This window comes from Podarcis gaigeae (genome assembly GCF_964106915.1).
Source record: "Podarcis gaigeae genome assembly, chromosome: 9".
In the NCBI taxonomy this organism is placed as follows: Eukaryota; Metazoa; Chordata; class Lepidosauria; order Squamata; family Lacertidae; genus Podarcis; species Podarcis gaigeae.
The window spans coordinates 73,984,795-74,000,972 of NC_139685.1; the positions used below are offsets into that span (position 1 = coordinate 73,984,795).

Here is a 16,178-nt window from a genome sequence, read left to right on the forward strand (position 1 = left end):
CCTGATGAAAATGGGGATGTCCCAAGGAAAAACAGGACATTTGAGGATTAAATCTGAAACCGGGACAGCTTCTGTAAATCCAGGACTGTCCTTTGAAAATAGGGACAATTGGAGGGTCTGGGTTCATCAACCTCAGTCTGCCTCACAGCCAATCCCCAGCTGTCTTCCAGCGTACAACCAGTTCTGGGCGTGGGGGTGCCTGTCGGCTTCCTCTTCCTCCCTCATCTCATTTTTGCCCTTGCAGAACCTAGCTGGGAAGAGGATGGGAGCATAACTAGAATTAGAGGGCTCTGCCTATCATTTGCTCTGGCGCCACCTGCTGTTGGGCTCCCTTGTTAGGATCGTCCTACTCAGGTGTAGGACGCTGGCAGAGACACATGCCCAACTGGCATGTTCTCTCCCTCCTGGTTGGTCGTTCAGGAGCTTTAAAAGCTTTCTCCAGCCTGAACATCACAGCGACTGATATTAAGAGGCATTGGCACACTTACGGAACCTGCAGCAGTTCGCGTAACAGACTCAATAGCTCAGCATTTTGGCTAAGCTACTTTTATTTACATATAATACACTCAGAGCACTCTGACTTAGCTCCTTCCTCTTTCTCATCAGACAGCAAAGAGAGAAAGAACAGAGGACAATAGTCCCACATCACGGAAAACAGTGATAAAAACATCCTGTCTCCGTCACTTCCCACTATGTGGAATGAAAACATACAGCGTCATGTGATAGACGACAATCCCATGACTGCAAGCACGGAGCAAGAATCCTAACATCCCTGCCTTCCACCCCACCAGTTGCAATGGGCACCAGCCACCACTGTGGAGGGTCCTGCTCTCCTTGCTTTTCCTCCCCCAAAGCCTCGGGATCCAGGTCCTGACAGCAGGTCCATCACGGCCCCCCAGTGCTGCTGTTTAGCTCGTCCATCTGCTCTGTTGCTTCACTACAGACTTAGGGCAGCTGGGAAGTCGCCTCTGTGCTCTGGAGAAGTTGAGATATATGTTCTTTATCCACAGCCAGAGGTTGTGCAGAGGGCTCTGCAATCTGGTCCACAGAAATGCTGGATTCAGAACTAAATCAGGCTGATTCTGACCAATCCCTCAATCACCCCGAGTTGGACCCACACAGGGTGACCCAGGGCTGTCAAAGTAGGAGTGGGGGGAGCAGTTGGGCTGTTGTATTCTCAATGCACTCTAATTCCCTGGAGAATTTATGGGTGGCTATTTCGTGGGAGGGATTCAAGTGTGTAGTATCAGAGCTTGGGGTTTGTGCAGTTAAAGTGGAGTCGAGCTCTGCCCTGGTACAACCAATACACTTTTTAAAGAAGAAAGAAAAAAGAAATTGCAGTTTGGAAAGGGGAAGGGAAATGTGTTGAAAAGTGTGGGACGAATAAACAACTAATGTGAAGACGTATAAACACCCTGCCAGCCGAACAGGATGAATGCGGGATAACTGCTCATTGTCATATAACTGCTCTGCAAGCAAATCAGAACAAATTGTTCAATAAAGGCTGGTTATTATTAACCAACCACCTCATAAGCTTTGTGAGCATATCAGGACAAACGGAAGACTCATTTTCATACAACTTTCCCATAAACAAATCAGAATGAATTGTTCAATAAACACCGGATATAAACTACGCTTTGTGCAATCAGATGAGGAGGAATCCTCCTTAAATAGGTCATTGCGAGGAGACCTCAATGCTCCTGCCATTAAAGTAATGCCATTGCTCACAAGGATCCTATTGAAGAACAGGACAGATGCATGGATTATGACTGCATCTACCCATGTCATCTTCACAACACCCTTGTGAGGTAGGCTGGGCTGAGAGTGAGTGTCTGGCCCAAGGACACCCAGTGAGCTTCAGAACTGAGCAGGGATTCGAACCCTGGTCTCCCAGGTCCCAGTCCAACCATCTAACCAATAAGCCACAGTGGCTGTTTTGCTGCTTTGTGAAAATCACCACCCTGCACTTGCATTTGCTGTTGCCATGACAGGAAGGGAGCCATAGATCTGCAGCTGTCATGACTAATATTAACAACGAGCTAAAGATTATTAGCACGGAATGAGATGGACCCAACAAAGTCATTTGGACGGTGTTAAATTAACCGAGAGCATCCCTCGAGCAGAATACTAAAAGCCCAGCTCCTCCTTTGCTGCTGCAGGAATCGTGATGGGGAAAATCTCACATGTTACATCTCCAATACCGATGTTCCATCAATGCCACTGTATTTAATGCAGCAAATTAATTTTGGGGTGTTTTAAGCTGGGAGTTATGTAAGCGATTTAGTCTCACCAGCAGTGGCTCAGGACATCTTTCTCTTTGTTTCCATCCCAACCTGCCCTGAAAGCTTAGTGCGGGGGTGAGTCACACTGATTTGGAAACCGAAAAGGAGGATCGCATCAATTGGGAAGCGGTCGACCTTCGCAACAGAAATGCAAAACTCCAAAGTCATATGGGGGGGGGGGGGACACTCCAGGTTCAGAAGTGATATCCCTCTGATCCCCATTGCTGTCAGACAGACAATGTGGGAAGTATGTTCAATTACTATTTGTGGACTTCTCATGGACATCTGGTTGACCACTATGGAAAGAGCACACTGGACTACATCGACTAAGACGTGGGTGACGCTGTGGTTTAAACCACTGAGCCTCTTGGGCTTGCCGATCAGAAGGTCGGCGGTTCGAATCCCCACGATGGAGTGAACTCCTGTTGCTCTTTTCCAGCTTCTGCCAACCTAGCAGTTTGAAATCACACCAGTGCAAGTAGATAAATAGGTACCACTGTTGTGGGAAGGTAAACAGCATTTCAATGCACTCTGACTTCCATCATGGTGTTCTGTTGCACCAGAAGTGGTTAAGTCCTGCTGGCCACATGACCCGGAAAGCTGTCTGTGGACAAACACCGCTTCCCTCGGCCTGAAAGCGAAATGAGCACTGCAACCTCATGGTTCCCTTTGACTGAACTTAACCGTCCAGGGGTCCTTTACCTTTACCTTTTACCAAGAGTGGGCAAACCGTGGGACATGGGAGTTGTATTTCAGCAACTTCTGAAGGGCCACAGGTTCTCTACCCCTGGGTCAGGGCTGGAGTCAGATGCAGGTCAGCACGAAAGATGCAGGGCTCCGTTGTCAGTGAAGCTAACACTGGAAAAGAACTACAGCCCAGTAAAACTTCCCAGAAGGTCTTGCTCCTGTGGAGCAGTTGCCAGGACTAAAGGTCCCTGCCTTCCACCCTTTCTAAGGCTCCTCCTCTTCCAGATGTTTCCCAGTTTCAAACTGTATCTGTGTACCTCTGATTTTTGTTCTTTCCTCTTCATTATTCTGCATATTCTTGGAGACCAGGAGGGAGGGGAGATTGTCACAGCAGGTGGAGACTCCCTGGATTCTTCTGCAGCTTCTTGACGTCCCCCCCCCTTCTGCTTCAGCCTCGGAGTCTGAGCTGCTCCCCGTCACCGGCTCTCCCTGCTCACTAAACCCTGTTGCCCTTCCTCATCCAACACTTCCTTCCCCCCAATCTTCTCTTTCAAATCTCTCCTCGGTGTCCTACCACCAACCCCCTGGCTCTGAACCTTCTTCCTCTGGGGTTTCCCTTGGGGGTTACCCAGCTGGTACCTCCTACCACTCCTCGTCATCCAGCCAGTCCAGGGCACCCTGATTTTAAAACAATACAAGCTTTGTGCTGGTGTTTGATCGCCCTGAGATCTCAAGGCATGCCAGATCTATTGCATCACAATATTATTTGCTATTCCCCCACAGTGAGATTCAAGCAGCGATGTAGCGTGACGGGGGGGGGGGGGACACAAGGGCTGTTGCTCTGGGTGCAGAATTTGGGGGGAGAGCAAAATTTCAAAAGAAAACTGTAAAAAAGAGAGCCCCAACCAGAACCACGGGTTAGGGGGTGTAATACTTGCCTTGCCCTGGTCAATGACCAGTATAAAGTAAGCAGCACATAAGTGGCACACAAAACACTACCAAACCATTCTACGTTCTAAGTCTTATATTAATAATCCAAAAACTGAGAGAGCTATGTACAAGATTTACTACAGAAGCCACAAACAGAAAACAATCAGAAAACTCATTCAAATTGTGTCCAAAAGGAAGATTTAGTCTTTAAAGTTCCTTTAGCCAGGTTCCTGGACACAATTTGAATGAGTTTTCTGTTTGTGGCTTCTGTAGCAGATCTTGTACGTAGCTCTCTCAATTTTTGGATTATTAATACAGTGGTGCCTCGCAAGACGAAATTAATTCGTTCCGCAAGTCTTTTTGTCTTGCGAGTTTTTCGTCTTGCGAAGCACGGTTTCCCATAGGAATGCATTAAAAATCAATTAATGCGTTCCTATGGAAACCGCCTTCAGACCAGGTCCGGGGACAGTCTGTCCCCCGACCTCTTCTGAAGGCCGGTGGGGGGCGAAAGTCTTTGCTTCCCCCCCCCCGCCTGCCTTCCCGGGACAGCGGAGACTTCTCCGCTGTCCCGGGGCGGTCTTAAAATGCTGGCGGGCGGCAGCGAAGCCTTCGCTGCCGTCCCCCAGCATTTTAAAAGCCCCTGGGACAGCGGAGACTTCCCGGGGCGATTTTAAAATGCTGGCGGGCAGCAGCGCTGCCGCCCGCCAGCATTTTAAGATCACCCCAGACAGCGGAGAAGTCCTCCGCTATCCTGGGGTTTTTAAAATGCTAGTTTTTAAAATGCTGGCGGGCGGCAGCGCTGCTGCCCGCGAAGCCTTCGCTGTCGCCCACCAGCATTTTAAAATCGCCCCGGGAGCGGAGAAGTCTCCGCTGTCTGGGGTGATCTTAAAATGCTGGCGGGCGGCAGCGCTGCTGCCCGCGAAGCCTTCGCTGCCGCCCACTAGCATTTTAAAAACCCCGGGACAGCGGAGGACTTCTCCGCTGTCTGGGGTGATCTTAAAATGCTGCCGGGCGGCAGCGCTGCTGCCCGCCAGCATTTTAAAATCGCCCCGGGACAGTGGAGGAATTATCCGCTGTCCCGGGGCGATTTAAAAGCCCCCGGGAAGGCAGGCAGGGGGGACAAAGACTTTCGCCCCCCACCGGCCTTCAGAAGAGGTCCTGGACCTCTTCTGAAGGCGGGCGGGGGGCAAAAGTCTTTGTCCCCCCTGCCTGCCTTCCCGGGAGAGCGGAGAAACGCAGCGCTGCGTTTCTCCGCTCTCCCGGAAGGCAGGCAGGGGGGAGCAAAGACTTTTGCCCCCCGCCTTCAGAAGAGGTCCAGGACCTCTTCTGAAGGCCGGTGGGGGGCGAAAGTCTTTGCTTCCCCCCCCCCCGCCGCCTGCCTTCAAAAGCCATCCGGGATAGCGGGAAGCGCTTCCCTGCTATCCCGGACTGCTTTTAAAATGCTGGCGGTGGGGAGCAAAGCCTTTCGGCCCCCGCCGGCCTTCCTGGACCTCTTCTGAAGGCCGGAGGGGGGGGGAAGGCTTTGCTCCCCACCGCTAGCATTTAAAAGAGGTCCCCGGAGATTTCCCTATGGGCTTTCTTCTTGCGAAGCAAGCCCATAGGGAAATTCGTTTTGCGAAGCGCCTCCAAAACGGAAAACCCTTTCGTCTAGCGGGTTTTTCGTCTTGCGAGGCCTTCGTCTTGCGGGGCACCACTGTATAAGATTTAAAACATAGAATGGTTTGGTAGTGTTTTGTGTGCCACTTATGTGCTGCTTACTTTATACTGGTCTACTATGAGAATTGGCAGCATAGGTTCATTTCTTTAGTACTTGCATTGCCCTGGTCAGTGGCAACCCATGCTACATCACTGGTTTCCAGCTAGTACTTGAAGCAGGATTGCATCCTGATTGAACACACACAAAATGTAATCCCAGTAGCTCCATGAGCAAGGAAGGTCTTGTCCTAGAATCCACGAAGGTCAAACCATTGAGCAAATCTGCCCTTTGCTCGGCCATTTATCCGAAGTTTGGAAAGTGCAACCTTATTTTGGGATTGAAAGTCCTCTGAGGATACAGACCCCTCTTGCTTTGATATAAAGCTGCTGCTACAGGCTCTGCAACCTTGGAATAAGGAGTGATGCAGTCAGAAGAGAGACATTAACTGATTGGTGTGAGCAGTCAGTTGCTCCCCCTCTGCTCTTCTCCAGTTCTCAGTTGTTTCCTTCTTGTGCACAGAAGATGGCAGTATTTGTTCACTTTTGAACCGGTTACTGAAAAGCGGGCATAGGAACAGCTCTTTGGTAGGTAAGAGCTAACCAATTTATTGTTGCAGAAACTTTCACGGTCAAGAGCCATTTCCTGAGAAGTCATCCTTGGATGGCTAGATGGCTAGATGGCGGGGTGTGTGTGTCGGGATATTAAAATATAAAAAGGGAGGCTGGCAAGCAAAAGGCAGAGAAGTGCAAAGTGTCTATGAACTGAAAGCAGAGAGGCTGTGTGTACTTTTGTTACCCAAGAAAATCATTAATAAAAGCAATTTAAAAACAAAGGAAGAACCATACAGAGTTCAGAGGCAGGTTACTTAAGAGGCTGCTTTATACCTTATACGTCCAAGTAGGGTCACTTGAATACATCTTTTATTTTTGGCAATCTTTTCCAGCTGGATCCTAAAAGCCTCTGCCCTAGGTTTTTGATTTTGTATTATTTCTGAAACCTATCTTTTTGTACCGTTTTTATAGTTATTTAAAGCTGGTTTTATGATAGGTTTGTTAGGGACGCGGGTGGCGCTGTGGGTTAAACCACAGAGCCTAGGGCTTGCCGATCAGAAGGTCGGCGGTTGGAATCCCCGCGACAGGGTGAGCTCCCGTTGCTCAGTCCCAGCTCCTGCCAACCTAGCAGTTCGAAAGCATGTCAAAGTGCAAGTAGATAAATAGGTACTGCTCCAGCAGGAAGGTAAACGGCGTTCCTGTGCGCTGCTCTGGTTCGCCAGAAGCAGCTTAGTTATGTTGGCCACATGACCTGGAAGCTGTACACCGGCTCCCTCGGCCAGTAAAGTGAGATGAGCGCCGCAACCCCAGAGTCGGTCACGACTGGGCCTAATGGTCAGGGGTCCCTTTACCTTTACCTTTTATGACAGGTTTGTTAAGTCGCCTTGGCGCATATGTAAAAGGAGATTCATTAATCAATAAAATAAACAAACAAACCAACAAACAAATGTAGCCTAGGGCTGAGAGAACAAAATGGTTAACGTTTCAATGGGAACTCGCCAAATTCACACTTCCAGAAAGGATGAGGACCAACATGCAGCTATCCTTTTAAATTTGCACTTGCTCCAAATTTTGTGAGGTGGTTTGCCATTAAAACATAGAATCATAGAATTACATAATTGGAAGGGATCTCCCAGGGTCATCTAGTCCAACCCCCCGCCCCCCGCAAGGCAGGAATCTTTTGCTCAGTGTGGGGCTCAAACGCATGACCCTGGGATTAAGAGTCTCATGCTCTACCGACTGAGTTTTCAGTTTTGCATTCAAATTTTGTTGTGATCATGAATGCATCAAGTGGGTTTTAGGCATACTATTCTAAGTCTGCCTACACATCTTCTCCATATCAGGATAATAATAATAAAATCACAGAACTGTATAGAGTTGGAAGGGGCCCTGGGGGTCATCTAGTCCAAGCCCCTGAAATGCAGAAATCAAAACACAAGGTGTGTTTGGCACAACTCAGGTACCGCTTCATTGCTGAGTGAACAGGAGGCGGCCATCCAGCATAAGAGGCAGGACCTGGTGCTGACCTACCTCAGCAGCTTATTGTAAGGATTACCAAATTCACTTAAAGACAGAGTGGCATAGTGGTTAGAGCATTGGGGGTGGGAGACCAGGATTCAAATTCCCCACTTAGCCACATAGCTCACTGGGTGATGTTGAGTCAATAACTCTTAACCTACCTCACAGGATTGTTGTACGGATAAAACAGAGCGGGAGAGCACCTTCAACTCCTCGGTGGGGAAGTGGGATATGAACGGACAATAAAATCAGAGGGCTCAAAGCAGTTCCAGAAGTAGCCTATAAATGCTATATGTTACCATCATCACCCTGACATACGGCTTTCGGGTCACCTCTTGAGCTCATGCATTTATTTCTGTCGGTCTGCAGAAGCACCTAACTTTATGTGCCTGCTTGTAAACAATTGCTAAATTTAGCCCAGCGGGAGAAATGTGATCCCGAGCCTAAGGGCAGGTTTGCACTCAGGAAACAGAAAACAGTTCAGCTGATGACTCAGGGCGGACAGGGGCACTGTTTATAGACTCCGTGGGGAGGAGAGGGGGCAGCAAGAACCAGGGGGCAGCAGGGCAAAGTTAAGGGCGGGTGGCTGTCTATTCTATCCCGTGACCGGATACTGCCTCTTTTTTCCCTTGAGGGCATCCAGGAGCAAACCTAGGATCCCATATGCCTTGATGAAGTTCTTTATGTGGCCCTTGTGACTCTCCCCAGCCACACCCCTTCTTCACAGGCCCTGCCCCTCACCACCACTGATTTGACCCTCTTTGCATGTTCATGCCTGGCTGGAATGTGCCCTTCCATTAGGGGGTTCCCTTCCTTCCTGCTCCTTCTCCAAGTTCAATGTCAGAAGCGAGCCTGCCGTAAATCACACGGAGTAGGCGAAGTTAACTCTTTATTAGAAACCTAGGATCTGCCCAAGAGTGCCAGGCCTAATGAGCACAGCAACACTTCCTCAGTTGGTCCCCACCTTCCCACAGTCTCCTCCTCTTCAGGCTTCCCCTCCCTAAGCAATCTGAGACTGTGCCTCCATACCTCCCTTTGCTCCTCCCGTTTCATGCCTCTCATGGTCCTGGGAGACCAGCAGGGAGGTTGCAGCAGGAGACACCTTGACATCTTCACCAGCCTGACTCAGCTCTGCCTCTTCACCTTCCCCCAGCCACTCTCCCGATTTTGATTCTGGACCTCTCCATGCTGCACTCTCCCTTCTCACCAAGTCCTGTTACCTCTTCAACATCCGACCACTCATTGTTGTCCCACCACCAATCCCCGGGCTCTGAGCCTTCTTCCCTTGGGGGTTCCCCAGCTGCTGCTGCCTCCCACCATTCCTCTGCAACTGTGACACTGGATTCTCTTTGAATGTCTTTGCCCAGCTGAATTGTGTCCTTGAACACTTAACAATGCCTCTTGCTCATTTGGAGGAAGGATAGAGAGGTGCCGTGAGCACGGGTGAAACTTCTCCTGCTGTACCAAGGAACAGTTAAAAGTCATTCCTCCACTCTTTTGCCTTAACACAGAGTCAGGCCATTCCTCCACCTAGTTCAGTATTGCCTACACGGACTGGCAGCAGCTTTCCAGGGCCTCAGGCGAGGGTTGCTCTCCCAGCTCTGCCTAGAGAAGCCCAACCAGTCAATGACATTCAAGCCCATTATCACTATGTGAAAAGCTTCTCTGCTTGTTTACCTTAAGCTGTTGTTGCTGCTGCTGTTGCTGGTGTGTGTGTGTGTGTGTGTGTAATTAAATTTTCTGTTTTACAATTTAGAATACTCATTTAAACATCCTTAAAGTATCAATGACTTCCCTTCTTCTTTCCATGGTTCATTCTGCATATCACAAATCCCTGCATATTTTACAAAAACTAAACCATTCAGTATTCCATTATTACATTCATCAAAACCTATTTACACTGTTGAATTTATCTTATTGCTGCCAACGTTTTCATGCTATTATTATTAAGTTTTAAGACATTTAAAAATTTGTTTATTTTGATGAAATTTATATTCCGCTGGCTGTAAGAAAAACTTTTCAAGCGATTCCAGTTTTAGTGCAGCTCCCTGCTAATATTTTCAGTGGAAGGCGGGCTGAGGTGGGTCTAGCTTTCTTGCAACGAAGGGCTACCTCCTTTAAGAAACCCCACACAGCCCCAAATCCAGAATAATAATAATAATAATAATGATAATAATAATAATTTATTTATAGCCCGCCCTCCCCAGCCAGAGCCGGGCTCAGGGCAGCTCACACCAGTAAAATTATAGTAAAAACATAAGGGGGGGGGATCAATTTAAAATACAAGTTAAAATGCAATTTAAAATGCAGCCTCATTTTCATAATAGCCCATAGATCAAAACCATAAGGGGAGGGAAATATAAGGGTCAGACTGAGTCCAAACCAAAGGCCAGGCGGAACAGCTCTGTCTTGCAGGCCCTGCGGAAAGATGTCAAGTCCCGCAGGGCCCTGGTCTCTTGGGACAGAGCGTTCCACCAAGTTGGGGCCAGTACTGAAAAGGCCGTGGCCCTAGCTGAGACCAATCTAACCACCTTGTAGTTTCGGACCTCCAAAGTGTTGTTATTTGTGGACCTTAAGGTCCTCCGCAGGGCATACCAGGAGAGGCGGTCCCTACTGCAATACAAGAAAACTTATGCTTCATTGATTTGACTGCAGACCTGCTGGGCTTTAAAATTTGAACACTCTCGATTAAAAAAAAATAAAGATTCCGCAGGAAAGCTTGCTTTTTCTTTTGGCTGCGACATGCAGCCCAGCCACAGTGACGCTAAAATCCTGGATTTCTCCATTGTTTTATTTGGGCAGCTCCCACTTCCTTCAGCCCTTCAAACCAGCAGCCTTACCCAGACTCTTGCTTTCTGCACACTGCTGCAATCAGAGTTATCACACTCCCAACAGCCATAGTGAGCCGCTTTTGGACCCTGGGCCGAAGGCTGCCGCACACCATGTTACAAAAGCCTCGACGAGACGTTACCAGTTCTAGCTGCCCGGCCCACGCTGAGATGATCTAGTACAGCTGCTTGAGTATGTATTTACTTACGACAGCTCGGATTTCCGTGTTAACTTTTGCCTCGCGCCGTTGAATGGGAACATGTGTCTTGGCAAACATTTGCTTATACAAAAAGAAGGCGGGGGCAGAGAGAGACACGACAGGAGAACCACAGGTAGGGTTCAAAATGCCAAAGCTTTATAACCAGATTAGGACCTTTTTTTTTTTTTAAAGAGACCGCAGCAATAATGCGACGAGAGGCGGTTCTCGCTGATTCTAATAATCTTTGATTCTATGTTGTCTTGTTCATACAATTTTGTACAGACCGATTTTTTGAGCTTGCTGATTATTGATCATCATTTCTAACATGTTTTGAATTGTCACCATTCATCTGGAGATGTAGTGAGGTGCTTCGGGCATCTTGTGGGGAAGCAGTATAGAAACAGATGATGGGAGATGGGACTACAAAGGCAAGCGGGCAGTTTCTGAGCCATTGCTTCATAAACAACGAAACAAGAGGAAGAACGTCAATGCCGTAAATCCCTGGCAGCCACCTCCCTGGACTGATGTTTCATCTCCTTGCAAAAAGCGGAGCAGAAGGAGTCAAAGAAAGGGAGATCAGCTTGCCACACGGCACAACCCCAAAGGGTGGGCTGCAAGGCTAGACGATATATTGATATATCGTCCCAAACCAGTTTGAAGTCCATATCATGATATCGGTTTCATCTTTTTGACCTGGCAATATATCGTGAATCGTGATGTGTGTATGTGTGAATGCTATGCAAATATCACGATACAGGGAAAACCGCGAAGCCAGCCAATGCCTCTACAGAGCTCCATCCTTATTTCAGACATTGTGATATATCAGTATATCGCAATGTGATGTATCACGATGTTTAAAACCAGGTATTGCCCAGCCCTAATAGAACTGCTGTGCATAGCCAGTGTTTCAGCTATGGGAACTAAACTAGCCCAAACAGGACATCATAAAATCTGTTGTCTAGCTTGCTCAACCCGCTCTTGTGAGTCTAGGTAAAGGGTAAAGGGTAAAGGGGCCCCTGACCATTAGGTCCAGTCGTGGCCGACTCCGGGGTTGCGGCGCTCATCTCGCTTTATTGGTCGAGGGAGCCGGCGTACAGCTTCCAGGTCATGTGGCCAGCATGACTAAGCCACTTCTGGCGAACCAGAGCAGCGCACGGAAACGCTGTTTACCTTCCCACCAGAGCAGTACCTATTTATCTACTTGCACTTTGACATGCTTTCAAATTGCTAGGTTGGCAGGAGCAGGGACCGAGCAACGGGAGCTCACCCCGTCACGGGGATTCGAATCGCCGACCTTCTGATTGGCAAGTCCTAGGCTCTGTGGTTTAACCCACAGCACCACCCACGTCCCCTTTGTGAGTCTAGGCACAACAATTAAGGGTTAGAGAGAGAGAGATTATCCGGGCATGGTTTATACCCAAATACAGGGCCCGACCTTCTGTTTCCAAGACAAAGGGGCACAGGAACATGCGAAGAGCCTTGCAGGATCATGCCAATGGTTCAACTAGTCCAGTAGTATTCTGGTCTCACAGTGGCCAACCAGATGCCTGCAGGAACCATGCAAGAAGAACAGTGCCGAAGGCCTTCTGGCGGTTCCCTCCCTGCGAGAGGCCAAGTTACAGGGAATCAGGCAGAGGGCCTTCTCGGTAGTGGCGCCCGCCCTGTGGAATGCCCTCCCATCAGATGTCAAAGAGAAAAATAACTACCAGACTTTTAGAAGACATTTGAAGGCAGCCCTGCTTAGGGAAGCTTTTAATGTTTAATAAGTTATTGTATTTTAGTGTTCTGTTGGAAGCTGCCCAGAGTGGCTGGGGAAACCCAGCCAGATGGGTAGGGTATAAATAATAAAGTAATATTATATTATTATTATCAACCTAACTGCAGCTCTTCCCACCTGTGGCTTCCAGCAACTGCAAGGCTGAACTTGCAAAACCAAATTTGGCAAAGAAAGCAATGCGCCACAGGATGCCATTGCTATGCTTTGACCTAGAAAAACGCTAACAAGTGTGATCTAGACTCGGACAAGCCCCGCTGAAATGGAGCCACACAAGAGCACAGTGGTTATGACAACATTTATTGAAATATAAAAGGCACTTACAATACCAGGGACCTAGGGAAGAGGTGGGGGGGGGGGGAGAGAAGCACCAGATGTGCAATCAGAAATCAAAATTACACCAAAAGAAAAGAAAAGAAAAGAAAAGAAAAAGAGAAATAGCTTTCACTCAGACAGGAAGAGCAACCTTTTCCTGTTGACAGATACAGTACATGGAAATAAACTACCATCAGTCAACTACGGGTCAAAAGAATTAAGACTTTTATAGAGATATATAGATATAAAAAGATAAAAATGTGTTGTTTTTAATCAGTTTGTTTTTTTTAGAAAAGGAAAAAAGAAAGAAAGACTTCTTTAAACACACAACCGTAAAAGGAATCACGAGTTAGTGGTTCAGGCCCCTCTCAGTTTCTGCATTGCAAGAGGTCTTGGTACATTTCGAGGAGGTGATTCGCCTCCCTCTGGCCAGAAAGCAAAGCACCATGGGTAGTGGAATAATACTTCCTGTGGGTGGCCTCGCCCGAAAACATCACCTGCATAGGCTGGAGATCCAGGGAGGGAGGGAGGGAGGGGAGAGGTTGGGGACGGGGGGAGAGAACACACGTCAGGAAAAGGTATTTGGAGAGATAAAAATGTCAGGGGGAGGCAAGGACTGGACACAGGCAAAAACACACACGGAACTGCATGGATGCTGGCGCTTCTCCATTCATGCAATAAAGGGCTTTCATGAGATGTGCAGAGCCAAAGGCGTCTTGAAAGAGAACAGCCCTTTGCAGATGCACACACAAACACAAACACAAACACACAATGTACCATGAACGCATGGTGTTTGGAGGGGGAGACCTGAATGCCTTGGGCAAAGGATACTACTGCCTGAGTGGGGTGTGTTGAACTTTTCAAATTCTAAAAACAAGGGGTGCAAAAAAAAACCACTGTAACATGACATGGGAAGTCAAAAGAGATTTTGGTTGAATTAAAATTTGAGTAAAACGTGTGAATTGCATAGAAAATCAGGGTGGATAAAACCAAAGATTTTTTTTAAAAGAATCAGAATTTTTTTTTAATTTAGATTGTATTTTTAAAATAAAATGCTTTTGGAGGAAAAATCTTTCTAAAGATAGTTTTCTATTTAAGTTAGATTATAGTCCAAAGGCCATTCATCAGGAAATAAGGGTTTGTTTTAAGCTCTGCATGTGTGCTAAAACTCAGTCAAAGTTTTGTTTTGTTTTTAAATTGTTTAACCACATCAGTTAACAAACATGGATACATATGCTATAATGTTATTGCTTTAGTTAAATGAATTGTTTAAATTGTTATTAAGGAAATTATTATTTTTCTCCTTCCAAGAAAGTACAGCAGAAAGGTTGTCCAAATACAAAGAGTTAACTTATTAAACCTTAATAATTACTACTACTACTACTACTACTACTACTACTACTACTACTACACACTGCCCTGATAGTTTATAATATAACTGCATAAAAATACTATCTTAAATAAATGCTATGAGGACAGCTTAGCCCAGCGGTTCCATCGACCAATGTGTAGCTTGGATCCTGCAATCGCCCTTGCATGTTCTTTGGGGCTATGATTTAGGGACTAGAGGATCCGGCCTACAATTCTCAAGCTGTTTTAAATGCTAACTAGAATGGATTTATGTCAATTAATTTGTTTAATATTGGCAATAGGACAGAAAGTGACTGTTTGCCCTTGGTCCTTTCTACTGCACCCCAGACAAAAAAAAACTTGCACCCATCCCAGTTTTAATAATTCGTAGATTTTTTCCTACCCAACGGCCCGTTTTTCAAATGAGCGTTCTTTCAAGGGATTCGTTTCCGGGATAATACTTACAACCGTCTTGGAGCTCTCAGTATAAGGCAGTGGCTTTGCGAGTTTCTCCACGTCCGCTCCACTAGACCCAACTTGAGTGTAAGAATAGGAGCCGCGGAAGTAAGGATTGCTGCCCCACGAGGATCGCAAGATCCGCCGAGGTTTCGGAATGTCCGGATTCCCTAGACCGAAAGAGAAGGCGCAAAGTCGTCAGGGGAAGGGGCCTGGAAAAATAATCCAAGTTCAGCTAACCAGATATATATGGCATGGCCCTGTGAAAATGCGCACACACTTCACTGACAGTCACTCTTGGTGGTTCAGATAAACATTGGATGGATTAATTGAAAGAGTCATGTTCTGGAGGAAATCAGTGTACAGCAATCCATGTTTCTAGTACAGTGGTACCTCTGGATGCGAATGGGATCTGTTCTGGAGCCCTGTTCGCATCCAGAAGCGAACGCAACCCGCATCTGCGCGTGTGCGGGTCACGATTTGCCACTTCTACACATGCGCGTGATGTCATTGTGTCTGTGCATGCGCGAGCGGCGAAACCTGGAAGTAACACGCGCCGTTACTTCCGGGTTGCCGCAGCACGCAACCTGAAAATACTTATCCCGAAGCTACTTCAACCCGAGGTACCACTGTATGAGTTTTTATCTTGAGTTGGAGTATTGAGGGACTGGACTGTAGCAGGTGCATTCTCTGCCATCTCCCGAGATGGGGTACTGTTTCAGGGTTTTTCTTGGGGTCGAGACTTAGTTTCAAAGGTGCCACTTTGATTATGTTCTTGTATTTTTATCATCCGTCTATCTCAGGAGACAACGGAGGGGTGCACCTTTGGGGGTGAAGTCAAACTTTTGGGTTCTTTTTTGGCTGGTGCAGAAATTCAGTTCTCTTGTCAAGTGATACGCTGAGCTCCATGCACCCATTGAAGCAGGCTAAAATCATCTTCAGGAACACACACATAGAGCGCAAAAGGGCAAGAGGCACAGTTGCAGCCGTGAACTCCTGAAAGGTTGGGCAGCAGCCAGAAGATACAGCAATCCTGTGAACTTGAAAGCTTTTGGCTCCCCTGAAATCCAGGCACCTAACATCCGAGGGCTTAGCCGACAAAGGCTGTGTATAAGAAACCGAGTTGCTTTGAATGAGGCACCACTTTAATCAGGTTTACAAAGAGCCGCAGTTGTCAATGGCTCGTAGCCTGCCTGAAGTCCGGGGTGTTTGGACAGCAAATCCAAATAATCCATTATGCTAACGTGTGGGGGAAATCAAAGTCCCCCTAGATAAATAGTTTCTGGGATGAAAGGGGCACCAAGCACAAGTGATCACGAATGGAAAAGATGACAGAGTCTAGCTCTGACCCTGTCCGCAGGCGAAGTTCATGGGATAATTTTCCCAGGAGGAGCCATGGCAGCATTTTCCAAGGTGCGCGCCAGGGTCCTCTGAAATTTACCAAGAGTCCTAAGTACAAGTGGACACTTGGGTTGCAAACATGATCCGTGCAGGATGCACATTCGCAACCCACATCTGCCCGTCTGCGCATGCTGCGATTCGGCAATCCGGCGCATGCGCGACCGCCAAAACCCAGAAGAAACCCATTCCT

General features: G+C 47.5%; 1 protein-coding gene and 1 long non-coding RNA gene across 5 annotated transcripts in view; both read right to left on the reverse strand.

Moving 5' to 3' along the window:
• Positions 1–12,749: 12,749 nt before the first annotated feature.
• SMOX (spermine oxidase) overlaps positions 12,750–16,178 on the reverse strand; it is a 44,124-nt gene continuing 40,695 nt past the window's right edge. For all 4 annotated transcript variants that reach the window (XM_083756615.1, XM_083756613.1, XM_083756616.1 and 1 more), the window contains exons 6-7: positions 14,597–14,757; positions 12,750–13,287 (exon numbers count right to left, since the gene is read on the reverse strand). In XM_083756615.1, coding sequence (XP_083612741.1) covers positions 13,150–13,287; positions 14,597–14,757 — 299 coding nt within the window. In that variant the 3' untranslated portion in view covers positions 12,750–13,149. The remainder of the gene's footprint in view (positions 13,288–14,596; positions 14,758–16,178) is intronic.
• LOC310852978 lies at positions 13,574–14,561 on the reverse strand. The gene is made up of 2 exons (XR_014568502.1): positions 14,195–14,561; positions 13,574–14,164 (listed from the first exon to the last, which is right to left on the reverse strand). It is a non-coding gene; the product is annotated as an uncharacterized lncRNA (long non-coding RNA).